Here is an 11,701-nt window from a genome sequence, read left to right as displayed (position 1 = left end):
CAAAAGCAGGGTGCTGTGCATGACTGCTCATTGTGGTGACTAAGTTCATGTGTCACCATTATGTAACTTGGCTAAGGGATGCCCGGAGGTGGTACTTTGAATGAGAATGGCTCCCGTAGGCTCGTATGTTTGAATACTTGGCCCCCCCGGTTGATGGGACTGTTTGGGAAAGATTAAGTGGTGTAACCTTACTGAAAGAAGTGTGAGGTGTATCCTTTGGGGGACCCTTTGAGGTTTCAATAGCTCATGCCATTGCCAGTTACTGTTCTCTCTCTCTCTCTCTCTCTCTCTCTCTCTCTCTCTCTCTCTCTCTCTCTCTCTCTCTCTCTCATGCTTGTAGGTCAAATGTAAGCTCTCAGCCACTGTACCAGCACCCTGCTTGCCTGCCTTCCTGCTGCCATGCTCACCACCATGATTTGATGGTCATGGACGGTACCCCTCTGGAACCACAAGCCCCCAAATCAAATACTCTCTTTTATAAGTTGCTTTGGGGGTAGTGCTTTGTAATAGAAAAGTAACTAGGACACCAGACATCCGGTGAAACATTGTATCTGCACAGGGAGGGAGCTCCTGATAGACATTTCCATTTGATCAGTAGACCCAGAAGAAAATCTGCCCTCATCAATGTAATGATGGGGGCTTCGTCCAGTCCATTGAAGGCCAGGGATCTTTAGACTCAGTCTGAATTATACAGCACCAGCTTTAAAATGGGAGGTGATGAGAGCTCTTGGCCTCCATAATTACAGCAGCTAATTGTTATTATAAATCTCTGTGTGTATGTATCTCTCTCTCCCTTCCTCCATATGTGTATACAGTATCCAATTGCACTGTTTATATATAGCATAGTTTATACACTGTTTTATTACTGTATTAACTGAAATCCCAGCTGCAGCTGGCCAGCTAACTTTCAGGCCTCTCAGCTGTAAGTGCATTCCCTTCATTTACCAAAAACGGTCCATGTCTCAAAGTTTCCCGTCAGGACCTGGGCCAACTAATTACACCTGAGCAAATGCTTGCCACACAGGATATCAAGCCAAACAGGCTTCCTTTATGAGAGGCCCATTACTTCAGATATATCACCTACTTGGCTGTACAAGAACTTCCCCCATGGTCCTCCCAAAGCATCTAAGGCCCTCATGTGTTTTTCCCCTTAGGCAAACACTTCTCGGGAAGGGTCCTTGTAAAAAATCTTTTATCCAAAAATGTAACCTCCTGTGTTCAGTTTCTGTATGGCAGCAGATAACCTGAGACAATCAACGTATAAATAGAAAGGGTTGTTTGGGGTTACCATTTCAGAGATTTCAGTCCATAGTTTATTAATTACCTGGTAGAGTAATGCATAATGGTAAGGAGCCTGTAGAAAAAGAGAGATGAGAAAGACATGAAGGAAGGGAGGGAGGGAGGGAGGGAGGGAGGGAGGGAGGGAGGGAGGGAGAAAGGGAGGGAAAAGAGAAAAAAGCTCCTTTGCGGAGTGTCCCTGGGATGAATGACAACACAGCAGAGCCAGCCAGTGATTTATTCCCTCCGAGCAAGCGGTGCCTTTGCTGGTTTAATTTGGGCTCTGCTTCCCATACTTTAAAAGGACTTTCCCACGACAGACTCAAGACCTGAAGTCCTGTGTGGTCAGCACCACTACTGAGAGATGAGCGCCGAGAGACGCAGCCAAGTGTGCTGGCCCTTGACCTTCTGCTTCTGCACAGGGTTGAAGATCTTTTTTGAAACCCCGAGCTTTTTGGCATTTTATTTCCAACTCAATGGATAAGGCATGCCCATGTGTGGTAGAGTCTCTAGACGTTTCTGGGATGTGGGCTCGCACCTGTGATTGCATTGGACTTCGTTTGGGTGTACATGGCTGCGTTTGTGACTATGGCAACAGTGAGCCTGGAAGAGCACACATCCGAGTTTTCACTGAGTGTGCGCACACTTCAGTGTGTGTACCTCTGGTACGGCAGTGTTTGTACCCTGGGCACAGCTGTTCTTATCTGTGTGCGTGCTTGACCAGGGGAGCGTTCTCATGGACGTTCTCTGTCTCTCTGGGTGCCTCTGCTGAATGTATTGCCATCCAAAGAGAATGCCACACAGCTCGCTCTTTTTGGTTCCTTAGAACAATGGCTCCCTCTTATCGCCGAACCCTAGCTTTGCCACCACATGAAACAAGCTTCAGTGGATTCATGCCTTTTCCTTCTCCTTCCTGAGAGAGGGTGAGGGAAGGGAAGAAGCCCACACAGCCCTAGCTAGGACTTTTCTCCTTCTTAATGCCATTTCATCTTGATATTCTGTGCTACCAATGGGGCCCCTGGGAGTCAAAGGAGCCCTTAGCCTTCCGTGTCCATGGCGTCATTTGAAATTTATAATAGTGGACTGGAGAGATGGCTCAGAGGTTAGGAGCACTGACTGCTCTTCCAGAGGTCCTGAGTTCAATTCCCGGCAACCACATGGTGGCTCACAACCATCTGTGATGAGATCTGGTGCCCTCTTCTGGCCTGCAGGCATGGAGGCTGAACACTGTGTACATAATGAATAAATCTTAAAAAAGAAGAAGAAGAAGAAGGAGAAGGAGAAGGAGAAGGAGAAGGAGAAGGAGAAGGAGAAGAAGAAAATTATAATAGCAAAAAGAGAAGATCACTTGAGAAAGTCAGAGCTGCCTCCCGTTGTCCCGCATCTCAGGACAGAATTGACATTCCCAGTATGGTTTACATTCTCTTCCTCTTTGTCTCCCTGCCCCCCCCCCTTCCAGGACCACTCATGTGGTCTAGCAGAGAGACTGCCCCTATGACAAGGCCACCCTTGGTCCTCTGAGGAAGCCTAGTCCTCTCCGATTTGCCTCAAGTCGGCATCTACCCTTCCTTTTCTCAGTCTTTGTGTTTGGTTTGTTTCCGTTTGTTGTGTTGTCTTGGGATGCTGGTGCCTGAACCCAGGCTTTGCAAACCCTTGGCTAAAGCTCTACCCCTGAGCTTCCACCCAAGCTCCTCATCCTCCCACTTTCGATGCCTCCACTTCTCTACTGAATCTGCCCTTTCGCCTGCTTCAAGGGACCAGGGAACAACCAAACCACAAGAAGCAGAGGCTATCCTTTTTATGTACCCTGTCTTCTTCCTCCATCTCCCTAACCCTCCACACATTCCCAAGTCCCTGCCCATAGAGTAAGAAGAGAAAGTCCCTTGGCTCAGACCTTCGAGAATTGGCTTTCCTTCCCAGTTCTGTCACCCCATTTTTTTCTGACCCTGCACAAGTCCCTCAGTAAATCTGAACAGCACTGTTTATACAAGGAAAATACTAACCCTACTCCCTTCTGCTGCCAATAGCTTGCAGAGCAGCCATGAAGCAATGTTTCATGGAGACGGCGGGGACAAGTTTGAGTGGAAGAGAGGCGGGATATGTGTCTTGTTAGTGCCATCTTTTTTTTTTTTGGCTTGGCCATGGCAACTCTTATAAGGAAAACATTTAATTGAAGTGGCTCCCTTACATCTCAAAGGTTTAGTCCATTATCATCATGGTGTGACATGGTGGCATGCCAGCAGACATGGTACTGGACAAGAAGCTGAGTGGAGAAGGAGCTACATCTTGATCTTGCAGGCAACAGGAAGTGATCTGCAACACTGGATGGGGCTTGAGCATATATGACACCTCAGCACCCACCTCTGTAGTGATATGCTTCCTCCAACAAGGCTACACCTCCTAATAGTGTCACTCCCTCTGAGCTTATAGGGGCCAATTCCATTCAAACTACCCCCAGCAGGTCTCTTCAGATACATCACCCTTGATGACTCCTAGAGATACTTTATTTCCCTTCCCTATCATAGACAAAACCGCCCTTCCCAAAGATGCCTACCAAGAAAATGGGACTCCTTTGACAGAACAAAGTAAAAAGCCCACTCCTTTTGTGAGGCTGAGGAATTGCCTACCCAGGGGCAAAAACCGAGTCCTGGTCCATTCCTTATCAATATGCCTAATGAAACTACACAAGACAGGTAGGTGCCTGGGGACAGTGTATGAGTGGTGATGAGAAGGTGGAGGTCCAGGTGGCTGCACCCCCACAAGAGAGGTCTTCTTGCAACAATTCAGGCTGGATGACCCAAGAAAATCCATCTTCCTTCCATTTTATATTTATTTCCAGAAGTAAAGGGTATTCCCTCCCAACTATAAAATGGATGACTTGTCTCTTTTTGGGTGGATGGGGGGAGGTGGCATTTCCCCCCACCACACACCCATGGCTGATGGAGGAGGGTCATCTGTCTATCTGTTGCTCTCATTGGTTAGTAAAGAAACTGCCTTGGCTTTTTGATAGGGCAGAATTTAGATAGGTGGAGTAGACAGAACAGAATGCTGGGAGAAAGAAAGCACAGTTGGAGGCGCAATGGAGCCAGCCGCCAGGTCAGACATGCTGAATCTTTCCCAGTAAGCCACCACCTTGTGGTGCTACACAGATTACTAAATATGGGTTAAAGCAAGATGTGAGAATTAGCCAATGAGAGGCTGAAACTAATGGGCCAGGCAGTGTTTAAAAGAATACAGTTTCCGTGTAATTATTTCGGGTAAAGCTAGCCAGTGGCCGGGAGCCGGGAGCCAGGCCACAGCCCGCCGCTCTTCTCACTACATACACCCACATCTGACATGTGGTCTTAGACAAGGTAGAAGGCCACAGTCACACAAGCCCTCTCTGCTTTCTTCCTGCCATGCCATGTAAACATATGTTCAAGCACGCAGTCTTGATGTTCATGGGACAACAGCTCCTGTTCACCAGGAGGGACAAACCTCCTGCTATTAGGACTTCTGTCCACCAAGTGGCTGCTCCCTCTGCCGGCTTTCCTCACCACAGATTGCTATGGAGCTCCTTACATACAGCCAGAGACCTGGGGGTCCACCCTCAGCATCTTAGCGGCCCTCCCTCACTGATAGCTTCCAAGGGCATAAAACAAAGGTCATGGGGGACCGAGGGCCTGAGCATTGCTCTCCCTGGGCAATGTATGTGTCTATCCAGAGTTGGACGACCTCTGCAGAGCAGGCAATGCTAATTCCCCAAGGCCCAGCCATTAGGATGGCTTCCAGAGCAGCAAGCCACTGGTTTCAACCCCCAGCTGGTCACCAAAAGTGATAGTGAGGGTGGAAGTAGACATATTGTCTGGGGAGAGAAATGAAGCAATGGCTTCCAAAATCACAAATGTGTGTGCCTTGTTTATATATAACAATTCCGTTCATAGAAACATCCAAAAATACATTTACACCAATATGAAAAGCCTAATTATTCATTGCAACATCATCTATTAATAAAGACAGGACGTAAACCAGGTATCCATTAGCTGGTTTTTATGTATTATATCCATTCACACTAAAAATGGGCATCTTTTGTGCTTGATCTAGAAGGATCGGAAGTTGGTTCCTTATAGTTAAAATTTAAAAGTACAGGATGAGGTATATCTGTGTGGAAAAGGTGGCTAAGAGAAAATGTTTTTATACTGAGTTGTTTGTATATCAAATGTTATTGTAAGAATTAATAAGATTCAAGAGTAGTTACTCATTGAGTTAAACAGCGTGGTGAGAGCAAGTTTCTAGTATATACATTTTCTATATTGTGGATAATGTGAATACATTATCTATTAAAAACTTACAAAGTAAAATTACAAAAAAAAATAGAGCCAGGCAATGGTGGCTCACGCCTTTAATCCCAGCACTCAGGAGGCAAAGGCAGGCGGTTGTTTACGAGTTCAAGACCAGCCTGGTCCACCAAGTTCCAGGACAGGCTCCAAAGCTACACAGAGAAGCTCTGTCTCAAAAAAACAAAAAACAAAAAAAGGAAAAGAAAAAAGAAAGGAAAGGAAAATAATGGAAGCATCCTGAGGCATGAGAGGAGAGAGAAATACTGAAGAAGGAGGAGGAGGAGGAGGAGGAGGAGGAGGAGGAGGAGGAGGAGGAGGAGGAGGAGGAGGAGGAGGAGGCAGAGTACTTGGGCGTGGTAGCTCTGGCTCACAGGCCTTGGAGAACAGGGGACTGGTACATTTCTTCTCACACTGTTTGATTATGGGACCACACGCAGGTATGCCCTTAAGGTTTGGGGACTCTCGGTCTTTTTCAAAAACGTAAACCTTTTGGCACACTTTCTTCAAATAGCGAGGTTATTCATTGAAGAAGTGACAGCCTTTGGGTATATCTCAGGACAACACTCATTCCCCAACCTACTCTCATGTCCTGGAAAAAAATTGCCAAATGGCATGTATTTGTTTCAGAGATTGCTTGCTTGCTTGTGGGGAATCTCATGACACCCCTTTGTGATAACTGGCAGGGTTCTGGTGTTGCAAAACACGACTCGGGCGCAATCAGCCTGATGAACAGCGAGAAGCCGCAGCCAAATGCAAGCTGCACCACCTTGGCATGCCAGGACGGGGGTAGGGGCCACAGAGGGGAGATGCGCAGGCTTCGTGGGTTGGTTACTCCACCGGAAAGGGAAAGCGTTTGCTCGAGAGCCCCTGTCAGCCCTGCTCATGGGTGAGTGAGCTGCTGGGTCCCTGGGAGCCCAGCTGGTCCCTTTTCCTCGGGGATAATTTTAGGTTCTCTTGTCCTCTTCCAACCTTTCTGACTCCCAGCCCCTGGTTCAGCCTCCCAGAGGGATTGCCTAGACCAGTGACTGACTATACAGCGAGCTTTTGAAACGTGGAGCTGTTCAAAAGAACATGCCACGGGGTCACCCTAGAGGCATTTTCCACTGTACTTTTTTCTCTCTCTTGTCCCATTGTTTCAGGGGAGTAAGCAAGACAGCTCAAGGGTCCAGTCCTGACTGGCTTCCGGCATCTCTGGGATTACACGTGCAGGCCATCACTCTAGCCGTCTTTATTTATGGGACCTGGGAATCATGGAACTCAGATCCTTCTGTTCGCAAGGCAAGTACTTCAGCGACTGAGCCATCTCCCTAACCTCCAGAAGTTCATTTCTAAGCCTTTCATCCCCACTCCTGGTTTGGAAGGAATCGTTGTAAAAACTGGGAGCCTGAAAGACAGAGTTAGGCCCTGGAAGTCTGAGTGAGGGGAGAGAGCAAGGCGCTGGTCTTCTGGTAAGGGAAAGTACTGTATAAGAGGCTTCAGGGTGTTCGATACCAAGCTTATCCTTCTACACACTCCAGCAACGCAACATAAAGGTCTAGGAGGATGGCTCAGTAGGTTGAGAGCGCTTGTTCTGCAAGCCTGAGGGCCTGAGTTCAAATCCCAGCACCCAAGGAGAGAGTTGAGCACGGCTGCACATGCCCATAACCAAGCCCTGGAAGGCAGAGACAGACGGAATCCCAAAAGCTCAAGATCAGCCGTCCTAGCCAAATAGAAGCTTTCTGGCCCTGTCAGAGATGCTGCCTCAAGGTAATAAAGTGGAGAATAGAGGAAGACACGTGATGTGCCCACACCTTCACATGCACACAGAGGAATCCCTCAATTCTAGCTTCTTAGGAATAAAACTCCAAGAAAACTCTTCACCATGGGGAAGGTTACAAAAAAATGTGTTTTTTTATTTTTATTTTTGGGGTTTTATTTATTTATTTATTTGGAGAACTGAGGATGGTGCTCAGTGATTCTCAACCTTCCTCGTGTTGTGACCCTTTAATACAGTTCCTCAAGCTGTGCTGACCCAACAACAAAAATACTGTTAGTACTTCATAACTATAATTATTCTGCAATTATGCATCAGAATGCAAATATCTGCTATGTAGCCCCTGTAGATAAAGAACACTAGACAAACTTTAGCTTCAAACTCTCTCTCGGTCTCTCTGTCTCTCTCAATGCTGAGTCTCAGACATGCTAAGTATGCACCCTACCACTGAACTACATCTCCAGCCCCCAGTCTTCTTCTTTTTTTTTCCCTGGCTTTTCAAGACAGGGTTTCTCTATGGTGTTGGAGCCTGTCCTGGAATTAGATCTTGTAGACCAGGCTGACCTCGAACTCACAGAGATCCACCTGCCTCTGCCTCCCGATGCTGGAATTAAGAGCATGTGCCACCACTTCCCTGCCCGTTCTTCACTTGCGATGTGTCTTTATTACTTAAGAATTTGAAGGGGCTTATCTAGAAATCTTCTAGGAGAAATGGGGGGGTTGGGGCAGTGAAGGAGGGAGATGGGACCAGAAGCCCTCAACATCCCAGGCCTCAGGGCGCCAAGTCAAATGAAAGCCACACCTGAATGGAGGTGATGTCCCAGTAACTGAAGAGAAGAAAAAGAACTAAAAGGGGAGGGGACAGATCTCATCTGGAGGGAGAGAAAAGGACATCAACCACTTGCTATTGCTTCAGATACAAGACAAGGGTTGGGAGTAGTGGTACACAGAATTGTAATCCCAGCACTGGGGGGGCGGGGGGGGTAGAGGCAGAAGGATCTCTAGGTCTGGACCATTCTGAGCAACATATGGAGAGTCTATCTCAAACAATAAAATACCTTAGGGTTGTTGTATTGGGAGAGAGTCATCTTCCTTGTTGGGCAAAGGGTAGGGTGGAAGGCCTTTCCAGGGTTGCTGCAGGCCTTGCCAGGAAAGAGCTGCCGAGCTCCAGGAAACGGGTGCTGAGGGAGTGCCATGGCAGGCTGTCCCTCTCTACCCTCCAATTCCCACCAGAGGCCTCTCCTCTCCTGACTATTGGACACTGCGCCTTTAAAAGCAGCCACTCCTCCTGGGATCTAGGGTGTGGGGGGTGAGATGGGGGAAAGCTGACAGACTTACCCCAACAACTTAGGGAAGATGGCCCAGGCAGGAGGAGTCGCTCCCAAATCCTATTGTCCCCTTCCCTGAGCCAGGGGGTCAGGGAGAACATTCCCACCCCAGGCGCGACAGGAGATGGCTCCGTGGCCTCACAAGAACGGCTCTCTGGCTTTGTGGTCAGATGTCCCCATGTTGGACCCCAGTGCAGCCAACACAAGTGGGTTGCCAGGGGTGCCATGGGCAGCGGCATTGGCTGGGACTTTGTTGGCGCTGGCCACGGTGGGAGGCAACCTGCTGGTAATCGTAGCCATAGCCCGCACGCCGAGACTCCAGACCATAACCAACGTGTTCGTGACTTCGCTGGCCACAGCTGACTTGGTAGTGGGACTCCTCGTAATGCCACCGGGGGCCACTTTGGCGCTGACTGGCCATTGGCCCTTGGGTGCAACTGGATGCGAGCTGTGGACGTCGGTGGACGTGCTCTGTGTAACCGCCAGCATCGAGACCCTGTGCGCCCTGGCTGTGGACCGCTACCTAGCTGTCACCAACCCTCTGCGTTATGGCACACTGGTTACCAAGCGCCGAGCTCGGGCGGCGGTGGTCCTGGTGTGGATCGTGTCCGCCACCGTGTCCTTTGCGCCCATCATGAGCCAGTGGTGGCGCGTAGGGGCTGACGCCGAGGCGCAGGAATGCCACTCCGATCCGCGCTGCTGTTCCTTCGTCTCCAACATGCCCTACGCGCTGCTCTCCTCCTCCGTCTCCTTCTACCTTCCGCTCCTGGTGATGCTCTTTGTCTACGCGCGAGTGTTCGTCGTGGCTAAGCGTCAACGGCGTTTACTGCGCCGGGAGCTGGGCCGCTTCCCGCCCGAGGAGTCTCCGCGGGCTCCGTCGCGCTCTCCGTCCCTTGTCACAGGAGGGACAGGCTTGGCTCCGGATGGAGTGCCCTCCTGCGGCCGGCGGCCGGCGCGGCTCCTGCCGCTTCGGGAACACCGCGCCCTGCGCACCTTAGGTCTCATTATGGGCATCTTCACTCTGTGCTGGCTGCCCTTCTTCCTGGCTAACGTACTGCGCGCCCTCGCCGGGCCCTCTTTGGTTCCCAACGGGGTTTTCATCGCCCTCAACTGGCTGGGCTATGCCAACTCCGCCTTCAACCCGCTCATCTACTGCCGCAGCCCGGACTTCCGCGACGCTTTCCGCCGTCTTCTGTGCGGTTGCGGTGGCCGCGGGCGGGAGGAGCCACGCGCCGTCGCCTTCCCAGCCAGTCCCGCGGGAGCCACAGCGGCTCGGGCCAGCTCAGCCGAGTTCAGGCAGAGCCGTCCGCTCAACAGGTAGGGGACACAGGCAGAGAACCGGGGGCTCCGGGTGGGGACACCTTCTGTCTCCGCTTTTGAGTTTGGGGCTTGGGGGCAGGGGTGGACAGGGCCTTTTGCCTAGAAAGGACAGAAAGGGAGTAGGAACTAAAATGGAATTTAGGGTCCTTCCCTTTCTTGGATGCAACCCCTGGGACGGAGGCAAAGGGGCGGGCAGACTGTTTGCTCACCCGACGACCAGGTGAGCCCCACAAACAATTGCTGCCCTGCCTGCAGGTTTCTAAACTCCCTGGTCGCCTCGAGTTTGGGTTTTCTAGTTCCATTCTTCAGCCGCCCAAGTTCTACACCTGGCTAGGGCCACCGTAGATAACAGTGTAGTTCCCAACCCCTCGCCCTCATCTCCAATTTCCCTCAAAGGTTTGGTGGCTATGGAGGTGAGCGGCCATTTCCCCCATGAAGGACCACCGAGATCCAGCAAGGAACCTGTGAGTTGAAATTTCAACTGCATCCCTCCTCCAGGGACTGGGTCGGAGCTGTAGGGTGGGACTGGGAAGGCGGGAGCTGAAGGGTCCTTATACCTTTGGAAAGTAAAAGTGCTTTTCAGGGTTCCTGAGACACTGCCCCCTTCCCGCTAGTGCTTGGTTCCCGCCTCCTTGACCAGTTACCCTAAGAAATATTATCTCCATTTTGCCGGACTTCTGGGAGTTTTCATGTTTCTTTTGGGGGGGAGGGGTTGTTTTGTTTTGCTTTTGCCAGAAAAACAAGAAACGACTCCATGGATGCAGAATTTTTATAATGCCCCTAATTTCTACTCAGAGTGAGTCCCCAGGCTGAAAAACCTCATCTCTCTGGAGCCTGCTAACTAGACTGCAAGATGCCCTGCGAAGGGGAACTCTTACCGAGTGGGTTTCACCGGAAGACCCGCCTTGAACTTCGCTACTACCTCAGCAGCTGGGATGTTAGGCCACCTGTGCCCGGTTGCCCCGTGAGCAGCCCTACAGCTTTGAAGGGATGCCCATCACCCTGTTTGTGTGTGTGCTGTGTGCTTAGGGCAAAGAAAGCACCCCTACCTACCTCCCTTCTTTCTGCTTTCCTGACCCCAGTAAGCGGCTTGTGATTCTGTGTTTCTGGTTGGTTTGAGGGCAGGAAGCCAGGGAAAAAACAACCAAGTTTGAGGTTTTGCCCCATGGCTCCCTCAGACCTTATCTTGCGTTCAGCACAAACCAGCTCTGATCTACCTCATGGTCGGGTCATCCAGGTTTGGGGGGATTCCAGGGTTCATAGAAGGTGAACCGCTGGGATGGCTCCCTTTTCCACTTAAAATCAAATTAATAAATATTACTGAATGTAACTTGTCCTTTTGTTCTCTTTTTTCTCCCGTTTGTTTTCTTTTCATAATCCCCTTGCTGGCTTCCCCGGCTCAGAGCTGCCTTTTGTCAGGGGCAGTAAATTCGGAGTAATCCTTGCCCCTTTCTTCCTAATCCTCGTCAGACAAAACCGAAAAGGCTGTCTGTGTAAATGGGACTGGCGAGTCTTGGATTCTCTTTCCTCCATGCCCTTCCTGCAACTCCGGGGATCTAGTTGCGAGAAGCAATGTAGTCACTCACCCAAGACTGGGCTGTCTTTCTAGACGAGGGGGCTTGCTGTGCCCAGGACCAAGAGTAGGATCCTCCCATACCACAAACCAGAGTGGGTTAATAAGGTCTCATTGACATCAGCAAACA

At 50.1% G+C, this 11,701-nt stretch overlaps 1 protein-coding gene across 1 annotated transcript; it reads left to right on the top strand.

Annotated features, from left to right (window-relative positions):
• Positions 1 to 8,732: 8,732 nt before the first annotated feature.
• On the top strand, positions 8,733 to 11,219 carry Adrb3 (adrenoceptor beta 3). The gene is made up of 2 exons (XM_075984526.1): positions 8,733 to 9,995; positions 10,794 to 11,219. The coding sequence occupies exons 1-2, from the start codon at positions 8,803 to 8,805 to the stop codon at positions 10,837 to 10,839; spliced, it is 1,239 nt and encodes a 412-aa protein (XP_075840641.1). The 5' UTR covers positions 8,733 to 8,802; the 3' UTR covers positions 10,840 to 11,219.
• The last annotated feature ends 482 nt before the right edge of the window (positions 11,220 to 11,701 follow it).

The sequence above is a fragment of the Microtus pennsylvanicus genome, chromosome 9, assembly GCF_037038515.1.
Source record: "Microtus pennsylvanicus isolate mMicPen1 chromosome 9, mMicPen1.hap1, whole genome shotgun sequence".
In the NCBI taxonomy this organism is placed as follows: domain Eukaryota; kingdom Metazoa; phylum Chordata; class Mammalia; order Rodentia; family Cricetidae; genus Microtus; species Microtus pennsylvanicus.
The sequence above is the reverse complement of the archived record's forward strand: the minus strand, read 5'-3'. Positions and strand labels throughout refer to the sequence as shown.